At 52.1% G+C, this 20,028-nt stretch overlaps 1 protein-coding gene across 2 annotated transcripts; it reads right to left on the bottom strand.

Annotated features, from left to right (window-relative positions):
• Positions 1-902: 902 nt before the first annotated feature.
• Positions 903-17,311, bottom strand: CAPG (capping actin protein, gelsolin like). 2 transcript variants are annotated; one of them, XM_036262984.1, is made up of 11 exons: positions 17,217-17,311; positions 16,630-16,686; positions 8,313-8,348; positions 7,991-8,163; positions 7,747-7,901; positions 7,397-7,564; positions 6,096-6,245; positions 5,665-5,757; positions 4,617-4,749; positions 1,609-1,697; positions 903-1,056 (listed from the first exon to the last, which is right to left on the bottom strand). In XM_036262984.1, exons 3-11 carry the CDS (start codon positions 8,333-8,335, stop codon positions 991-993), a joined length of 1,050 nt encoding a protein of 349 aa, XP_036118877.1. In that variant the 5' UTR covers positions 8,336-8,348; positions 16,630-16,686; positions 17,217-17,311; the 3' UTR covers positions 903-990. The 2 variants fall into 2 exon arrangements, with proteins under 2 accessions (XP_036118877.1, XP_036118878.1); XM_036262985.1 differs by lacking the exons at positions 16,630-16,686; positions 17,217-17,311 and adding an exon at positions 15,154-15,229.
• Between the last annotated feature and the right edge of the window lie 2,717 nt (positions 17,312-20,028).

Here is a 20,028-nt window from a genome sequence, read left to right on the forward strand (position 1 = left end):
AACAAAATCCTGCCTGGTACATGCTCTGTGCAGGCTGACAGGTGGGTGACTGGCCATCTCTGTGCAGAAAATGGGTACGAAGGGAGCTGATTTTTTATACCTCTTGGCACAAAATCAACACGATGAACTTGATCAGAACTTGTTTGGGATGGATGAATCAAACACGTCAGAGCCCAGAAGCCACGTGGCTCCGAGGGCCCACGGGTGACTCTGGTCTAGGCTTACACAGCCCACCTTGCTCTTGCCCGCCCTGGGTCATGCCCTTTGGGATGGGACTGTTTTGGGGCTACTCCACCCTCCCCCTACTTAGCTATGTAGCCTCTTTGTATTTCAGCCGCCACCTTATTACACAAGAGCATGAACTGAGGCCTGGACGAGGAAAAGCAACTGGCCCGGGGTGAGAACCAGAACCCACGACTCTGGTGCTTTTCCCGCAGCCCCATGGTGGCCCTAGTAACACATGGCGCAATGTGCCTACGACGGGACAAGCCAGAGTGAAAAGTGGTCGGTCCTCTTGCTTGGCGAGCACCCGTCATTTGGAAGCTGCCTAGCGATGGCTTATGAGGGCAGCTGCGGAAACACCGGCTTCAAAGGAGAGGCATCCCGGCCTGTTGCTACAAGCTTCTCCTAGTTGGGAATGTGAGACTGATCTGAACCCGGCTGAAAGTGATCCTGAGGCCTGGCACTGTGCCACCTCCCTATTGGGTTCACAGCAGTACCTGCCAGGCCCACTGGGACTCCCGGTCCCTCTGCCTTAATCATGCAAAGCCAGCTCTGGCCCCTGGGAGAGGGGAATTGTCACCGGGATCCTCCACATCAGCATGAGAATGAGCCCGGTGTGTGTGTGGGGGGGGGGGGACGGGACAGGGAGAACTAGCCCAGGGCAGGCAGGGCAGGCAGAGAGGGGGAAAGCACTTGTCTCCTTTATTGAACATCTGCAGGGGCACCTGGGCACTGACCAGGCAGCAGGCGGACGCCGTGAGATGCCCCTCACTTCCAGTTCTTGAAGAATTGCTTGAAGATGGGACTCTCGCGGCCCTGGGGCAGAATCTCCACCTGCAGGGACGGGAGGGGAAGGCTTGCTCACAGGGATGCCATCTCTGCCTCCAGGGTAGGGCGAGCCTGGAGGAGGGTGCTGGGCACCAGGCCACATGCCATCCGGGCCAAGGAATCTCCAGATAAGACACGAAATGAGAAAGATCACAGGGACACGGCTGAGGGAACACACTACCTGCAGGGCGTAGTGAACAGTTTTATAGAGGCACCAACTACAGGTGAACCTTATCAGCTCCCCTCAGAACGACTTGTGGAGTCACCGTGCTGGGCTGAGACAAGGTGGCACCAGCTTGGGACAATGGCCCAGAGGGGCACAAGCTGTCCAACGGCACGCCTGCTCTCTGGGCTCCGAGGGGAGCGCTGCCCAACGTCCTCTTAGGAAACAACATGGACTTCTAACTTGTCAAGGCTCCAAAGGGCTTCCCCCGGGGGGGTCTGGGGGGAGGCCTGACTATTCCTGAGGCTTTCCTGCCCTCTGTGTCCAGTGTCAGGGGCAGGAGGCCATGGGAAGGGCCCCCGGAGGAGGGTGGGGGACGCGGGCCGTGTCCTCACCTGCGTGTTTGGGGCATACCGCATGCGCGAGATGAAGCCCTCGGCCACCTGGAGGGCCGCCTGCCGCTCCTTCTCATTAGCTTTTCGCCCTGGATCACAGGAAAGAGATTTTCCAAAAGAGCAGGAACCCTTTCTGGCCCACATGCCATTTTTCTTGAGGTAACTTAAGGGGGTCCACAGAATATTTAGCAACGTTTAAAATCAATGGACCAGGAGGTACTAATGCTGAGGAACTCTGGAGGCTTGAAGTCAGCCCCTGCGTCTCTCCCAGCTTGGCGGCTCCGAGCCACGTGAAAGCAACTCCGAGCCACGTGAAAGCAGCTCCTCGGCCTGCTCTCATCATCAAACCTGTTCCGACCAGGGCCCAGCGACCGTCGCGAGAACTAGTGTTCTCCTGGTGTCAGACCTTAGGGCCATGGCCCACCCCGGACCCCGCCTCCCGAGCCTGTCAACTGGACTGTCGTCAAGCCTTCTTTGTACAACTGACCAGGACAAAGGGTGTGATTTACTCCAGTCTTGCTCCCATAATGCCAGACAGCAACACAGGCCTGATAGTTATGCCAACTAAGAGCATGCGAGAAGGAAGACCCTGGAGTCATCCGTTCTCTCCTACAGGCAGGTCCCTTGAACACAAAACAGGCTCCAGCTTCAGGCATTTTCTAAGGCAACAATGTAAACTGTGGTTGACTCTCCAGTGCTAAGAACAAGCAATAGACCCAAAATGGGATCTCTTGTGCTAAGCCTCACCAAGACTTAATACCTAGCCTCTCGGCAGTTTCAGCCTCTCCCAGGGGTGGAATTTTAAAAACCATCATTGGAATTCCATGGTCAGCACCCAGGAGGTGATGAGCCTCATAAGACCCCTGCTTCCCTTAAGGGAAGGTGACCTTCCTGAAACCCTCCATTCTCTTCACGTCCTTGTCCCACTCTCTGCATATAGAACTTTCTGTTTGGTACAGCTCCTCCCGGTACCCCTCCGTTCACTAGATGGGATGCAGCTCGATTCGTGATCTTTACTTTGACCGAGTGGAATTTTGTTCATTAACACTGCAGCTGCAGAACCAGCTCAAATTGGCCTTATTCTCTTTCTAATAAGTCACTGAGTTGTTTTGTCCACAAAACAAAATCCTTAGTTCATGCTGCTGAAGCATACACAGAGAACGTTGACCTTCAGTAATACCCAGAACCACAGTTTCACCCCCAACCTCAAGGAACCAAAAACAAACAAACAAACAAAAAAACCCCGAGACTTGACCGGAACTTGATCATTGGAATCCTTTCATGAAGGGTCTGTCGTCCAGAAGGATCTGGTGCTGAAGCCTCCAGCGGAAACCTGCCCTGTCAGCACTTCACACACCTGACTGTCCTCCCCTAAGCCCTTACCACCCAAACCCTCCATCTGGGAGGCAGGTTTGAGCCTCACGTCCTGTCTTCTTGCTGGTCCACTTCCCAATAAAGCCAGTGCCAGGGTACTGCTGGCTTCTATGTGCGTGGGGCAACTTGGTACCACCACCAACCAGGCTATAAAATCCACTTAGCTACAATGTATCTAAATGAATGTGGCGTATCCTTCCTGTGATTTGGCCGGCATAGCTACTTCTCTTCCTGGCTCTGGAGTTTCCTGTTTTCTCTCCCCTTGTTTTTCTCTCTCATAAATGGTTTGGTTCTTTGCTTCTTTGCTTGGGGTTAAATACACTTCCATGGATGTCTGCAAACTATACCTCCCCCCTCTCCTTCCCATGCTTAGAACTGGTTCCATGGGAAGGTGCCCCGTGGCAGGAGGGAAAAGGCAGCCCCAGTAGCACAACCCACTCCCCCCCCCCAACTTTTAGAAACCTGCCGGCTGCTTGCTGCTCTAGGCCCTTCCCTGCAGCAACAGCACTGCTTGCCCAGTAGGAGCCACACTTTGCACACCTACCACTTACCTTCCTGACCAGGCTGGGGCTGTGAATTTCTCTGGGCCTTGGTTGACCCCACAGATATTTACTGAGCAAATATACTATACCATCGAGACACCAGAGATAGTATGGTTCCCGCTCTCAAGTTTATAACCTGGTCAGGGAGGTAAGATATGCTCATAAAAAGACAAGTGTGGCCCTGGCCGGTTTGGCTCAGCGGTTGGAGCATCTGCTTGTGGTCCAGAGAGACCCGGGTTCAGTTCCCGCTAAGGGCACGTACCTTGGTTGCGGTTTGTCCCGGCCCTGGTTGGGTCATGCGGGTGGCAACCACTCGATGTGTCCCTTTCACATCGATGTTTCTCTTTCTCTCTCTCCTTCCCACTCTATCTGAACAGAAAATGGAAAATGTCCTCGGATGAGGATAAAAAAAAAAAGACAAGTGTGGCCCAGCTTTTGTGGCTCAGTGGATTGAATGTCGTCCCATGGACTGAGAGGTCCTGGTTCAATTCCTGGTCAGGGCACATGCCTGGGTTATGGGCTCAATCCCCGGGGGGGTGGGGGGATACAGGAGGCAGCTGATTGATGTCTCTCTCTCACACTGATGTTTCTCTCTCTCTCTCCCTAAATTAAAAAAGAAAAAAAAAAAAAAGAAAAGTGTGGAGAAGGTACAGTGCTCCCAGCGTCACTCAGACATGCAGCTCTGTTTCAACATTTCTGAGTGAGACCAAAGAGAAGGCTTCTGCACAAGTTTTCTACTTCCTCTTGGAAAAACAAGTTCTACCAGTTCAAGTAAGAGTCAATTTATCTAAAATTTCTGTTCTCACATTCTTGAGGCAGAATGTCAGGATCAGAGGCTCTGGGAGCTTCTCAGAACTAGTGAATGAGAATGGGGGGGTGGTAATTCTAAGGTATGCTCAAGTTTCAGAACAATTGCTTACAATTGAGGAGGTAGGAACAGAAAAGAGAAAACCCTCAGCCGGGAGGTCAGGTCTAGAGTATCCAGGCCCTGGAGGCTCTTTTTGAAAGCAGCCAGGCAGGCTGAGCCCACCAACAGGAAGCCTGCTGGCTCAGGGCACTGGGCTCGGGCCGGGGTGGAGAAGCCTCACATACCCTTCCAGATGTAGATCTTGCCACAGAGCCCGTTGTCCAGCACAAAGCAGTCATCAGGTATCAGCAAGTCGAGGGCAAAGGGGCTAGAGTCGGCCACCTTGGTCAGGTTCATCTGTCCAGTGGCATCAGAGACCTTGGGGAAGATGTGACAAAATAAACACTGCCACTTTCAAAAAGGAGCTGAAGCTGAGATCCCAGAGGAACTACCTTGCACATATACCTCAACCCTTTGGAATGTTAAATAGGACAAAGTAACCTTTAGACTGGGCCTCAGCAACACTGTGTTTCAAAGATCTGTTTGCAAAGATAACGAGAAGGCGGGTAGGAAGACTACTGGACTGAAAATTTAAAACATTTGGAATTAGCATCACTGTGTCATGTTACCTTTCTTCTAATGATGTAATTGTTCCCCTTTCCTTTCTCATAAATACCCATTACCTTGTCTCCTAATCAGAACACTATTTGGGCTTCTCTGCCTGAATCAGTGTATCCCAAATAGCTCTTCCTTTGATCTCAAATAAATGCTTGTTGCCTCTCAGTTTGAAAGGACTTTACATTTTTAGGTTAACAGATGAGCAGTGCTGAATAACCCTCTCCCCCCAACACACAGTGCTAACCTCCATCCCAGGAGTAGCTGCCTCCCTGCCCCACAGCCCCCATCCACTGCGCAGGCCCGGCGAGCAGATGGGACAGGGGGGAAAGCTCGGATGGGCAAACCCTAGGCAGCCCCAACTCTTCCCATCACCCTCATCACTGCAGCCCAGAGGCCCCAAATCCATTTGGAAATTAAATGGATCCACATTACAAATAAATGCAAATAATTCAAAAAGTAAAGCTCAACATCTCCTTCAAATCTTTCTCCAAGAAGTGAAGTAACATTTATGTCCTCAAGAGAGCCGGACATCCGCCCACTTCCCATCCTCCCCTCGCTCCTAGCCCTGGGCAAATTGCCCTGGTGCCTGGACCAACCTTCCCAAGGCTCTCTCCCCTCCCTGGTGCACCAGGCTCCCACCTCCTGCCTAGTCCCAGGGCAGACCGGAATGCCCACCTTATACAGAGCCGCAGCCTGGGCATTAGTCTGGTCAGCTGTGAGGTCTTCCTCAGGGTTGCCCTCCTTCAGGGCAGGCTTGGGGCCCAGGACCTGCAGGAGTCAGGGAGGACCAGGTTTCCAGGGGTTCCTGGGCACCCGTCCCAGACCTTCCCAACCCATTATGCCCAGGGACGCTGACTCTCCTGGAGCAAACTGCCCTGCACAAGGGCACCCAGCAGAAGTGAGTGAGGGCTGGGTCCAGGCCACCCCACCCTCCAGGCCACTGGTCTGTCCGCCCAAACAGGTGCTTTGCTCTGAATCACACCAAGGCACCCTATGAACTAGCCACAGCCTCCCCCGCCCCCAAAGCAGTGGCCCAGATGACCCCCACCCAATCCTCCACTGACTGCCCGCATGCCCCAGCTGATCCACCCCGTCGTCCCCTCCACCTGGATCATCTCAGCGGGCTCCTCCCCGTCCGTGACGATCTCCACCTGGGCCTTGCCCTGCCGCTCACTGTCTCGGATGGCCAAGGCCAGGTCCCTCGCCTTGTTGCGCTCCAGGATGTTGGACTTTCCGCCACACCAGGTGAAGATGTTCTGAAGGGAAGAGGGAGGCCTGGGTTAAAGAGGCGTCTCCGAGAACGGTAATGACAGCACTCTGGCCGGAGTGTTTCTGTGCCCACTCCCCGTCTCCCTCCTGCTTTATTTTTCTCCACATCACTTATCAGCACATGTTTCATCATCTCTATCTTGTGTATAATCTTTCTCCCCTGATTAGAAAGTAACTTTCATTAAGGCATGAATGTTTTTGTTTTGCTTTGCTTTTGCGTTGTCTGGTGCTGTATGGCCAGTGCTAAAACAGACTGGCACATATCTAAGCACACGACAAATGGAATGAACGAATGGGTGAATGCCATCCTTGAGCATCCTGCCTACACCCCTGCCAGGCACAGCCCTCATCCTGTCTCCTGAGCTGACCCTCCTGCCTCCATCTCACTGCTTCTGGTCCTCCTTCCACAAAGCCCCCGGGTTGATCTTCCTGCCTGAAATCTTTGGCACTACAAGATGTGGTCCAGGTTCCTCAGACCAGTCAGTCTCCTCCTGACCTGGGTCTCACCCTCCTTAGTCATTTTCAATCCCATGGCTCCTGTCCCCACCCTGTCCCTGCTGTCAACATGCATGTCTACACCCTTCCCCCTCTCAGTGCCCCAGCTCACCTGTCCCTTCGCCTGGAATGGCATCTCCCCTCCAGGAAGGCTCCTTCCTGGGACAATGGCTTTGGCTCAGGTTTAAGAGACCCTCCCTGCCCAAGCTCCCCCAGCACACATGGCTGCCTCTCTCAGAACCCTCATATCCTGCCACGGATTACAGCAGGTGACAGGCCAGGCCCGTCGTGGCTGCCTTCCCAGGGCAACCAATTGGTGATCCCCGGGCTGGCTCAGAGCAGGCACCATGGATTCGCTGAGTGAAAGGAGGAGTGAACAAATGAACGAACGGCCTGGCAGCGGCTCACTCAGAGGTACCGTGGCTCTGGGAGAAGAAGGGCAGGTGCAGAGGCAATGGCTAGATCGCGGAGGGGGGTTTCTGTCCTTCTGAGCACAGGGATGTTATGTTTCTAGTGGCTGGAGCAGTCTCTCCTGGGATGGACTCAGGGCTTCGCAGCTTCTCTCCCTCCGCCCTGGCCTCCTGGTCCCTGACCTTTCAAAAGACGTGCCAACACAGAGCGCTGTCCCACCCTGCCTACCCACCTGGCCCAGGTCCAGGATGAAGCAGTCCCCAGTGTTGAAGCTGTCCCAGGTCAGCGCGCGCTCGGTGGCACGGATGTTCTTCTTCCCCTTCACCTGGTAGAGCTTCCTGATGGCAGCTGGGGTGGCCTGTGCTGAGGTCTTGTGAAATGCTGACTCCACGCCACCTTCCTGCGGCCCAGATGGCCGGTCTGAGTGCGCTGGCCAGAAGCCCGGGGCCCTCCGCACCCCACCCCACTGGGAGACCGGCAGAAAAGTGGGGAGGACCCAGCCTCAGGACCCCTGGGCCTTTTGCAGGTGAGAACCAGCTGCAAGCGAGACAGGCTCTGGGAAAAGCCCCAGGGCAGGCTGACCTGATACTTGAGGCCCCTTGGGAAGTAGCTCATGAAGAGGTCGGACTCGTTGCCCTGCACCTCTCGGTGCTGCACGGGCCGCTCCCCCAGCAGGGTGTTGAGGTGCACGGCCAGCACTGCGCAGGCGCCCTGCTCATCCCGGGAGGACTGCTGGCCTAGGGTGGAGCGAGGGGGCGGGGCCAGGCCTGTGAGACCCAGGCCCGCCTCGGGGGCCCCCAACCCCCTCTGCTCTGCAGCCCCTCACCTATCCACAGGTGCAGGTGGGAGAGCTCCTCCGGGCCATTGTGCAGCACTAGGTAGGAGTCCCCGGAGAAGAAAACGCCCTGGTTCTCTCGGGCCACCGGCACCGGCTTCAGCTTCTCCACCCGCCACACGTGCAGGCCGGGGTCCTGCACTGATGCCGAGAATGGAGAACCGCTGTGGGGGGAGAGGGGGACAGCCGCCAGGGCCCCTGAGCGATGGCCTCAAGCAGAGAGACCCAGGAGGCCTGGGGACTGCCGTGTGGGGAGCAGGGGTGCTGGGAGGAAATGAAGGAGGGGGTGGAAGGGGGTGGGCGCACGGCCTACCTCTGGGAGATGGGTGTGTACATGCTGTTTCCGGATCTGGCAAGACAGAAGCAGTCATTATTATTACAAATGCCATGACGACCACCCTTCACATTGGTCTGGGAGGCCCTTCCAGGTGACCAAGTGCTTTCATATTCATCAACTACTTCATCTCCAAGAGCCGGAGAGATTACACCTGGCTCCATTATGCCGGCAGAGGAACTGAAGCTCAGAGGGTCTAGGTCCAGAGTCACACAGCTAGTGAGAGGCTAGGGAAAAGCGGGCCTCTGGCTGCTGGGCCCGTGTCTTCCCCATGCTGTGACCACCCGGCTACACCTCTCTTCTGCCGACAGACCTGTAACTCTGAGCATTGCATGACACTGGAGCACAGCTCTCTAAGCAATAACTGCTTATATTAGAAAAGTTCAAAATCAACGACTTAAGTTTCCACTATATTAATTTTAAAAAAAGCAAATTGAACACAAAATAATCAAAAGAAAATAAATAATAAAAACGAGAGCAGAAATCAATAGAAAAAAAAAAAGAGAGAGAAAATCACTGAAGCTGATTTCTGGGGGGGGAAAAATCACTAAAATTGATGCACCTTTAGACAAATTGATTAGGAAAAAGAAAAGACACAAATTCCTAAAACAGAAATAAGAAAGAACATCATGACCTGGCCGGTTTGCTCAGTGGTTAGAGCATCGGCCTGTGGTCCAGAGAGACCTGGGTTCGGTTCCCGCTAAGGGCACGCACCTGGGTTGCGGTTTGTCCCCAGGCCTGGTCGGGGTTGTGCAGGAGGCAACCAGTCAATGTGTCCCTCTCACATCAATGTTCCCCCCCCCCACCCACTCTATCTGAATATAAATGGAAAAATGTCCTTGGGTGAGAATTAAAAAAAAAAAGAAAATATTACAAAAACTGTATGCTGATATATTCAACAACTTATATAAAATGGGCAAATTCCTTGAAGGATACAAATTATGAAAGTTCACTTAAGCAGAAATAGATTATCTGCATAGTTCTAATATCTATTAAAGAAACAACTTGTACTTAAAAAGTCCTCCCCCCAGAAAAATTCCAAGTCCAGATATATTCTACCAAAAATTTAAGGAAGACATCATACCAATTCTATATAAACTCTTCCAGAAAATAGAAGAGAACACGCCTCACTGTATCCTATGCAGCCAGTATTATCCTGATTTCACAAAATGTAACAGCAAGGAAAATTAGATCAATATCTCTAATGAACACAAAAAATATTAACAAAATTTTATCATGGAATTCAATATAAAGGATAAAACATATGACTAAATGGGGGTTTATCCCAATAATGCAAAGTTGGTTTAACTTTTTTTTCTTTGTTGATTTGAGAGAGAGAGGAAGGGAGAGGGAGAGAGAGACAGAAACATAAATGAGAGAGAATATTGATTGGCCGCCTCCTGCATGCCCCCCACTGGGGATCAGGCCCACAACCTGGGCATGTGCCCTGACTGAGAATGGAACCTGCGACATCTTGGTGCATGGGTCGACACTCAACCACTGAGCCACATCGGCCGGGCAACTCTCTTTATTTTTATTCCAATAGATATAGAAAAAGCAGTTAGCAAAATTCTCAATCCATTCCTGGTTTTTAAAAAAACAAAAAACTGCCCTGGCCGGTTTGGCTCAGCGGTTAGAGCGTTGGCCAGCAGACCAGAGAGTCCTGGGTTCAGTTCCCGCTAAGGGCACGTCCCTTGCTTGCAGTTTGTTCCCTGCCCCGGTTGGGGTCGTGTGGGTGGCAACCACTCGACGTGTCTCTCTCACAAGGATGTTTCTCTCTCTCTCTTCCTCCCGCTCTATCTGAAGATAAATGCAAAAAAAAAAGTCTTTGGGTGAGAATAAAAACAACAACAACAACAAAAACCCCACAAAACTCTCAAGGCTCTGGCTGGGTATCAAAACAAAAAACCAACAAAAAAAGAAACAAGCAAACAAACAAGAAACTTTCAGCAAACTTCCTTAATCTGATAAAATGCATCTACCAAAAACAAACAAAACCCAGAAAAACAAAAACCCTAAAGCTAACATTAAACTTAGTTCCTTCTTTAAGTCTAAACCCCCTCTGAGGAATTTCACCCATCCCCAGGCATAAGCCATCACTTCCACATACCCAGCTTCCCTCAAATGCCAGGATGATTAACATCATCTTTATTCTATAGGTTGGTGGCAGCAATCTTTTTTGGACAAAAATTATCCAAGGAAAAAAATACTGAAGGCAAGCACTTAAAAATATCTTATCCTAGCCCTGGCCAGTTTGGCTCAGCGGTTAGAGCGTCGGCCTGCGGTCTGGAGAGACCCAGGTTCGGTTCCCGCTAAGGGCATGTACTTCGGTTGCAGTTTGTCCCCGGCCCTGGTTGGTCGTGCGGGTGGCAGCCACTCGATGTGTTCCTTTCACATCGATGTTTCTCTCTCTCTGTTCCCCTCTCTCCCTCCCACTCTACCTGAACAAAAAATGGAAAAATGTCCTCGGGTGAGGATAAAAAAAATAAAAATAAAAATATCTTATCCTAGCCCTGGGCAGTGCTGCTCAGTGCTGGCCCTTTTACTGAAGGGTCTCAGGTTCCCTATCAAGGGCATGTACCTGGGTTGCAGGTTCAATCCTCAGCACTATCCCCCTCCCCCCACCTTTGGGCACTTGTGGGAGGCAACCAATTGATGTGTCTTTTTCTCTCTCCTTCCCTCCCTCCCTCCCTTCCACTGTCTCTAAAAAAAAAATCAATGAAAAAAAATATCCTTGGGTAAGGATTAAAATATATAAATATTTTAAAAATATATATATATTTATATATAAAATCTTTTTAAATAAGATTTATTCTTTAGTTTTTATTTATTTATTTTTAATCCTCACCTGAGGACATTTTTTCATTTTTTGTTCAGATAGAGTGGGAGGGAGAGAGAGGAAGAGAGAGAGAGACACACACATTGAGTGGCCGCCTCTTGCACGACCCAACCAGGGCTGGGGACAAACTGCAACCGAGGTATGTGCCCTTAGCGGTAACCGAACCCGGGTCTCTCTGGACCGCAGGCCAATGCTCTAACCGCTGAACCAAACCGGCCAGGGCTATAAAATCTTTTTTAAATTTCAGCAAATGCACCCTTGCCAGGTTGCTCAGTTGGTTAGAGCATTATACACCAAGGTTGCACATTCGATCCCTGGTCAGGGCACATCCAATGAAATCAACCAATGAAAGCATAAATGAGTGAAACAACAAATCGATGTTTCTCTCTCCCTTCCTCTCTTTCTAAAATCAACCAATAAATAAAAGTGTTTTAAAATAATAAAATTAAATTAAAATTAAAATTCAGCAAATGCAGTAGATACAGCTTTACTCACTGTCCCTTTCATATGTGCCCATGACTAGAGGTTTCTTTTTTTGGCTTAAAATGCAGAGCCCACACCAGCAACTACTGCAACACAATTCATGCTGTGCACTGAACAGCATTTTTGGAAGATGAGCCCCAGCGGCACAGGGTAAGGGTTTGAGAATTTCAGGGTAAGGGGCAAACTGGCACCATCAGGAAATTCTTGGGGGCTGGGGAAGCAAACAAAAATCTTTCGGGAGCCCTGGCTGGTTTTGCTCAACGGTCAGAGCATCAGCCTGTGGACCAATGAGTCCCAGGTTCGATTCTGGTCAAGGGCACATGCCTGGGTTGCAGTTTGTCCCCAGTGTGGCTCTATCACATCGATGTTTCTATCTTTCTGTCTCTCCCTCCCTCCCACTCTGTCTGATAGTAAGTAGAAAAATATCCTCCCATGAGGAATAAAAGAACAACTTTGGGGGAGGTGGACAGAAGAGCAGAGGGTGCTGAGTCCCAGGAGCAAGGGGAGAAACAGGAGCGGTGGTAATGGGTGTTAGATACCACGTGAATGACGACTTTCCTTTTCCGCACTTAACTCACAACATAGCTGAAGGCATTTTTTGGAACCACACTTCCCCAAAGGGGGGAGGCGGTGAGGGGGAGGTTTGGAGAAGGAGCCTGTAGCATTTCTCCATCCCACAGAGTCACATGCTGTGCCCACATCCCCTGCAAGAGCAGCCTCGCCTGTGACTCAGGTCTGCAGTGGCGAGGCGGTGGCCCCAAGCCAGTGGGGAGAGCTCAGGACGGATGATGTGAACAAGAGGGCCGATTGTCAGCTTAACTGCTTTTCATTCTGAGCTCCCGATCTGAGAGCTCAGGCCGTGACTCAGGGCAGGCCGCCCACAGGCTGGGGCTCCAGGCCTCCCAGAGCCACTGTGGGGTCTTTTTTTAATTTATTTTTTTGTTACTCTTCACCTGAGGATATTTTTTCCATTGATTTTTTGATACAGTGGAAGGGAGGGAGAGAGAGAGAAAGAAATATTGACGTGAGAGAGACTCATGGATTGGTTGACTCCCGCATGACCCCAACCAGGACAAAGAATGGAACCTGCAACCCAGGGATGGGCCCTGGACTGGGAATCGAACCTGAGACCCTTGGTGTTCCGAGCCGATGCGCTAACCGCTGAGCAACGGGCCGGGGCCACTGCAGGATCTTGATGAAAAGGGTTTGGCTGCCTGCTCCTTCATCTCCCTTGCTCTCCACCTTGGCTGCCCGTTAGAATTACTTCAGGGTCTTATAAAAATCGGGATGCCCAAGCCCTAGCCTGGTTTTGGATTCCACAGGTCCAGAGTGGGGCTTGTGCGCCAGCACTTTGAACATATGTTCCAGGTGATGCTGATGCTGCCAGTTAACTGTCCAGAATTGGGTCTCACCCTGGCCTGCACATTAGAATCATCTGGAAGGCTGTAGCCACATAGCAGACCAGTTCAAATCAGACAGAAATTCCAGGTGACGCTAATGCACTCGGTCAGAGATGACACTCCTGCTACCTCATCATGTCCCTGCCCCTCAGCCTGCGCCTCCAGACTCTCACCCGCAAGGGGCCACCTCTGGCCTTTCACTCTCCTGTCCCTCCCAGCCCCCTGCCCAAGCCCACAGCTCCTCGAGCCTCCTCAGTGAGCACCTCCTCCCTCATGTCCATCAAAGCCCCTCCACCCCTCCAGGCCCATATCAAGTCCCGGCTGTCCAAAGAGCCTTCTAGGACATTCGGAGGCCTCGGCCTTCTCTGGGAGTTCTCCCCGCCCTCTCACCTGGGGGCATACACTTCAGTCCCTGCTCGCAGGCTCCCTCATAGCAGGATGGGACAGCTTCATGCCTCAACAGAGGAGGGGACAGCCTGAGAGTCCTGCATCCCTCAGGCTGCCCCCGAAAGGCTCTCCATTCCATTCGTGGTCTGTGCACTGGGCAGAATGCGAGGGGGCCACAGAAATGAAGAACAAGAACCTGTGGCTCATGGTCTGCCTGGAGGGGGCCATGAAGCAGGGAGCCATCACGCCAATGATGACCGCAGACAAAATTTCCCCGGGTCAGGGATGCCACAGAATCACAGATGTCAGCATTAGAGGAAACTTGATGCCGTCCTGCCCTACTCCAAATCTGCCTCTCATACATGCACATCGCAGAAATCGCTTCTGCAGCATCCCTCTCCATCCTCTTGAACACTTCTAGTGATGGGGAACTCACTTCCTCACAAGGCAGCCACTTCTCTACTTCTCCCGTTGCAGCCTTTGCTTTTTCCCATCCTGCCAGAGTACGGTGAGTTATGGGCCTGCCTGCCTTTCCTACTAGACTTTAAGGGCCTTTGGACAGGGACTATATTTTGCTTTTCTGAATCTAGCTGGGGCCTCACACTGTGCCTGACACCCCACAGGGGCTCAGAGAATACGTCTGATCAACAGGACTTGCTGGGCTCCAGTGATTAGACCAGATGGAGCCTGAGAGCACAGGACTTCAACAGGCTCAGACAGGCTAGAGCACCGGAGGCAGAAAGCAGGACTGGGGGGGGGGGGGGGGAGGATCCAGTCAGACTGTCCTGGGGTAGAGTCGGGGAGGACACATGCCCTGTAGCCTGCCTTTGAGGACACAGAGGGGATGGGGGGAGGGAGGAGGAGGGAGGGTGTCCTGCAGATATGCTTACATTTAAGGCAATGCTTGAAGGCTGTCAAAATGACAAAAGTCCTCTGGTGTATCTTCGCTCCGATTCCATTGATCCCTAACAGGTCCCTTCACCTCCCAGCCAGTCCCCGTTTGTCCCTAGTTGAGATGAAACAGTACCTTTCCAGACCCTGGCAGCCAGTCCTCACCTGTCGACCTAAGAGGGCCCCTTTCCCAAAAGGACACCAGATCCTCCCAGTCTGGGAGGAGGGCATTCTCGGGAGCTGGGTCCAGAGGCTTTGTCCAGAGACTCCTTGGCAGTACTCTTTCCTCTGACACCAAGTGGAACCCCCACCTTCCCCCGCCCCACCCTCAACTCCCTCCCGGCCTCAACCCCACCCCAGGCAGCTAGCAGACCCTCAACTAGGGTCTTTTTCAATTTGCAATATAATGAACTGGAATTCAAATGCTTGGTCTGCTTGGGCCCCTTCCCCAACCACTGTACAGTTACACCACAGTCCAGTCTTAGGGACAAGTGTCCTCAAATCTGAATGCACTTCCAGGCTGGCCGAGGGCCTTCTGGAGTCCAGTCACTTGGTGTGGTGGCCTCTGTCAGGAAGCTGGCACCACCACTCACATGTCAGGACAAGCCCCCATCCAGGAGTTCCTCATCAGTATCACGACCACAACTCACTGTCCTCTGAGCGGCTGTGAGGCGCCGTCAGATCAAGTACCTGGAGTCTGACGGAAGGCTGCCAGGACTGGGGCTGCAGGGCCTGGGCCTGGACCAAGCGGCTTCCAGAGCCCGGCAGCCAGCCCTCACCTGCCCACCTAAGAGGGTCCCACGGCCCAGCCCATGTTCACCTTTCCGCAGCTCTGCTTCAACTTCTCCTTCCAGGCTTGGCTTCCTCCCAGCCGGCCCCACCCCAGCTTCTCACTTCCCCTTGACTCCCCTGGGGCTGCCCCACCCACCTGCCCCACCCCTACTCCAACCTCTGCTCCAACCCCAGCTCGTGCTGAGGCCAAGCTGGTTCAACAAAGGCACCCACAGGGAGGCTGGAGGTCCGCCCCAGCCCAGGGGCCTCCCCATGGCCTTAGCCAGCTGCCAGACCCTCCCCCAGAGTCAGCATCTCTGAGTCTGCAACCAGCGAGAAGAGCCACACACACAGACAGGAAAGCCACCCCTGGCCAGCCCTGTCCCCACTCACCAGCCTCAGGCAGGCACATGTGCCCAGCGCCAGCCTCCACTGGGTTAGTCACTTTTCCTGGGTGGGGTCACAGCCTTCCAAGTGCTTTTTTTCCCTCTCCCCTGACTAGTCTTTTCCCTTGCCTTAAATGCATTTTTTCTTTTCACATCAGACTAGTAATATGCCCATGTTGTACACTGATTCTATACTGTGTCCTGCATGCCCAGGCCTTTCAAGTGTGCCCTCGGCCAGCTTCTCATGCATTCGCCAGACCTTGACTGTCTGCCACACGGTCTCCTCGCCAGGCCCTCTGAAGGACAGCAATAACAAGGTGTGGTTCTGGCTCGACCCAGGGGCAACTGTCTTGCCTACATCACATCACAGGGCCCTAGAGCTAGTCTGGTCCAACTTGATTGCTCATTTTCTTTTCTTTTTTAATCCTCACCCGAGGACATTTTTCCACTTTTTGTTCAGACAAAGTGGGAGGGAAAAAGAGGAAGAGACAGAGAGAGAGAGAAACATCGACGTGAAAGGGGCACATCGAATGGCTGCCTCCTGCACGACCCAACCAGGGCCAGGACAAACTGCAACTGAGGTACATGCCCTTAGTGGGAACTGAACCCGGGACTCTCTGAACCACAGGCCGATGCTCTAACTGCTGAGCCAAACCGGCCAGGGCTCGATTGCTCACTTTCCAGAAGAAACTAAGGTCCTGAGAGCACAAGTGACTTGCCCGCAGTCACATAAGGAGCAGGAGGAGAGAAAGCCTCATCCCCTCTGAGTCCGTGGAGTGCATGCGTGCTCGGGGCGAAAGTGAGCGCCCAGTCACACAGCCACACGCCGGCTCCTCGGCAGGGCTGGGTCGGCAGGCTGGTCAGAGATAAGGCTCAGCCCTCAGGGCAAGTCCCCTCCCCGGAGGAAGCAGTGTGGGCGGTGAAGCCAAATCAATGCCGATGTTCACATTTCTGTACCACAGCAAGATGGGAAGTTAAACGTTCTCTTCAAAGAAACACAAACTCTAGCTGGCATCTGAGTGTCTCCACCGCCAAATTGCTGGCCTTAAAAACAGGGTAATCTGGGTTGGAACCACAGGAGAACCGAGCTGGGCCGGTAAACTGGTACAGTGGAAGGAGTGGACAGTTTGGCTACTTACTGGCAGCGTGTCCTGGGGCAGGTGACTTACTTCCTGGAGCCTCTCCCTGTGCCCTATCTGTGAAATGAGCATGAAGACAAATATGAAGATTAAATGAGATCATGTAACTAATGAGCAAAGAATGGCTGCTTAATAAAACCAGACTTTTTTCTCTTCCCAACACTGAGAATTTACTAGGAGGACCCTAGTAAGTGGGCACAGTATCTTGGGAAGCAAGGCCCCCGACCCTCCTCCAGCGCAGTGGGATCGAGTTAAGCTGCAGATCGACCCTCCTCGCCCGCCCCAACTCGCACCCCCCAAGTTCCTGGACTCCGGTCTGCACCGGCGCAGAACCTGGGTGACTCTTCGTTCCGGCCACGGTGCACCCACCCCGGCCACAAGGATGAGTGGGAATCACTGTTCTCCACACTTAAGCCTCACCTGGCTAAAGGTGGCCCCATCAACACAGGAAAAAAATATATAAGGACATCTGCAAATTAACATCAAAACAAAGGAGCAGGTCCCTCAGCCTGGGAGTCTCTGGCGCCTTGTAACACGCTAAAGGCATTACCTGGTAACAAGATCCTAAAACTTTTTACCAAACTCACATTTTTTCTCCCTGTCCCGTCTTCCCCAGCAAGAATGCTCAGTTGGTCCCACGCGAAGTAAAAGCTTTCTTTACCCTGGACCCGCCCTCTCCGCCCCTCCTTACGGGAAACCAGAAGACACGATTAGTCAGGCGGGGGCGCCCCCAAAAGGAGAGGGAGGAGCGGGGCGCCCCGAGGAGGCGGTCCTGGAGCAGCCCAGACCCTCCTACCCCTAAAGGAGCAGCCCGCACGCCCCAGCGGTCACACCCCAAAGCGCTACTGGCCGCCAGTGTGGGCGCCGTCCCTCCAGCCGTCCCTCCAGCCGTCCCTCCTGTGTCACACGCACGGAAACACACGTAGAACTGCGGCCGGCATTGGGAAAGCTGAGACAACCATGCTATGGGGAAAACGTCGCTAGAGGGCTGCCCTGGTCACAGCCCAGTCAATCCATGGGTACTTTGGCTTCAATCAAGCTATAGCAGTTACTGTTGCCTGAACACCTACTATGTTCTTTGTGCTTTAAACAGGATCTGGGTTGGTCCTCACACCCACCATCATTATTATGCTTAATAGGTGACAGTTCAGGGAGGGTTAGGGAAGGTAGGTGTCTACATAAGAAGTCCAAACTTGTAGAGATTTTTTTATTTGAGCCAGACTGATGACAATAGTTGGGAAGCAAAATCTCAACAAATTGAGGAAATGACCCAGAAAATGGCAGTTTTACAGCTTATTTTATACTTTAGAATCAGATGTAAGGGGGCGGGGTTACATGAAAAGTATTGGTGGTAGATTAGGGAGGTGGGAGAAAGCAGAAACATCTCTCAGATTGGATAAAGAGTAAAACAGAGAGACATGCTTCTTTTACATTGGTGGGTATAGGATAGTTATCATCTATAGCACATAGAGATTGGTATTTGGAGAACGAGGTAACAGTGAAGGCTTCTGTGGTCTCCAGCTTTGGTGTGTCCAGAGGGGTCTGGAGAGTACTCTGACATTTCAAAGGAAATGTTATCTTAGATGCAAAAAGACAATGGATAGGCCCACTTAAGGTAAAGATTGACCTTCGTCAAGGAAAATTACAAGCCTAGGATGTGATTACCCCCTAATAACTTGCTTTTATTTTACTTTTTCCGTTTTTAACCCTCATCCTAGGATATTTTTCCATTGATTTTTAGATAGAGTGGAAGGGGTGGGAAGGAGAGAGAGAGAGAAACATTAATGTAAGGGACACATCGATTGGTTGCCTCCTGCACAATCCAGGACCAGGGATAGAACTTGCAACCGAGGTACATGCCCTTGACTGGGAATCAAACCCAAGATCCTTCAGTCTGCAGGCCGACACTCTAACCGCTGAGCCAAACCACCTAGGGCCCCCATGACGTTTTTAATTAGGAATCTTTATGTTAAGGCCAGCCTATGTGGTTACTTTCAGTCTCTGAGTTTGTAAGGCCACCATGCAGGCTCCCCCTGAGCTTGTCAGGTAGAGTATGCATCCCCTTTTTCATCCACACAGGTAACGTGCCCAGGGTCACACTGCCAGTTCAGTAGTAGAAGCAGGATTTTTAACCCTGGCTAGTCTAGCTTCAAAGCTGGTGCTAGACCTGCAACACCTCAACCTCCTCCTCTTCATTCAGAGGAAAACAGGCCAGACAGTGTCTGCGCCAGGAGGCCAGGAGTTCTGGAAGGGAGTCAGACAGCAAGGGGCCTGCTCTTCTACCTTGGCTTCTAAGTGGAGACAGCCATGAGCCGCACACCGGCAAACCCACAAGATGTCAGGTGGCAACAGGCACCAGGATCAGGGCATGGCCCTGGCTCCCGGACACAGTGGTAATAGGAGTTTTTCCTTTCTTGGGAAGCAGCTTCAAAATTTCGAACGAGCATGAGTTTCTCCAAGGCCCACGGATAGGGCCTGGGGTAAGGAAAGCGATTCAAAGCTTGGTTCTGCGCCTTTCCATCTGGTGAAGCTGGGCAACCACACTCCCCTGAGGAATGCTTAGCGACACCTTCCCTCTCCTCTGCTCCCTCCTCTGACCAACCGCTCTCCTGCAGACTCAGCTTACAAATCCCTCCTCTGAAACATGTAGTGATCCCCGAATCAATCCTCAGTGCTCCCCACATGCTCTGGGCATCAAGGCCACTGGACCATCTGGGTCTACAGCCTCCAGGAGAAAACATTTCAGCCACACCCCACTAACAAAGGTGGAATTGTATTCATGGGCAACTTAGTCAGTCACTGGCCTGCTTCCAGACAGCTACTAAAGCCTTGCTAGGCATAAACCTTCCAAAGCATTTAAATTTTTTACATTTTTAAGGTAAAATTTACAGTGAAATGCACAAATCATAACTGTACAGTTGAATAAGTTTTTTTTTGTTTTTTTTGTTTGTTTGTTTGTTTTTTTTTTTATCCTTACCCGAGGACATTTTTCCATTTTTTACTCAGATAGAGTGGGAAGGAGAGAGAGGAAGAGAGAGAAACATCGATGTGAAAGGGACACATCGAGTGGCCGCCACCCACACGACCCAACCAGGGCCGGGGACAAACTGCAGCCAAGGTACATGCCCCTAGCGGAAACCAAACCCGGGTCTCTGTGGACCGCAGGCTGACGCTCTAACCGCTGAGCCAAACCGGCCAGGGCAGTTTTTTTTTTAATTAAAAAAAATGTTTTCCCTTTATTGATTTTATAGAGAAAGGAGAGGAGAGGAAGAGAGAGATAGAAACATCGATGAGAGAGAACATCAGTTGGCCGCCTGCTGCATGCCCCCCACTGGGGATCTGGCCCACAACCTGGGCATGTGCCCTGACCGGAAATCGAACTGAACTGGCGACCTCTTA

This window comes from Molossus molossus, unplaced genomic scaffold, assembly GCF_014108415.1.
Source record: "Molossus molossus isolate mMolMol1 unplaced genomic scaffold, mMolMol1.p scaffold_m16_p_15, whole genome shotgun sequence".
Lineage (NCBI taxonomy): Eukaryota > Metazoa > Chordata > Mammalia > Chiroptera > Molossidae > Molossus > Molossus molossus.

Excerpts from the sequence above, each read along its gene's own strand:
- CAPG (XM_036262984.1), bottom strand. The coding sequence starts at position 8,335 with ATGTACACACCCATCTCCCAGAG. Across the intron at positions 7,902-7,990 it reads CCACCTGCACCTGTGGATAG|GCCAGCAGTCCTCCCGGGAT; the intron begins GTGAGGGGCTGC and ends GCTCCACCCTAG. Across the intron at positions 4,750-5,664 it reads AGGCTGCGGCTCTGTATAAG|GTCTCTGATGCCACTGGACA; the intron begins GTGGGCATTCCG and ends ATCTTCCCCAAG.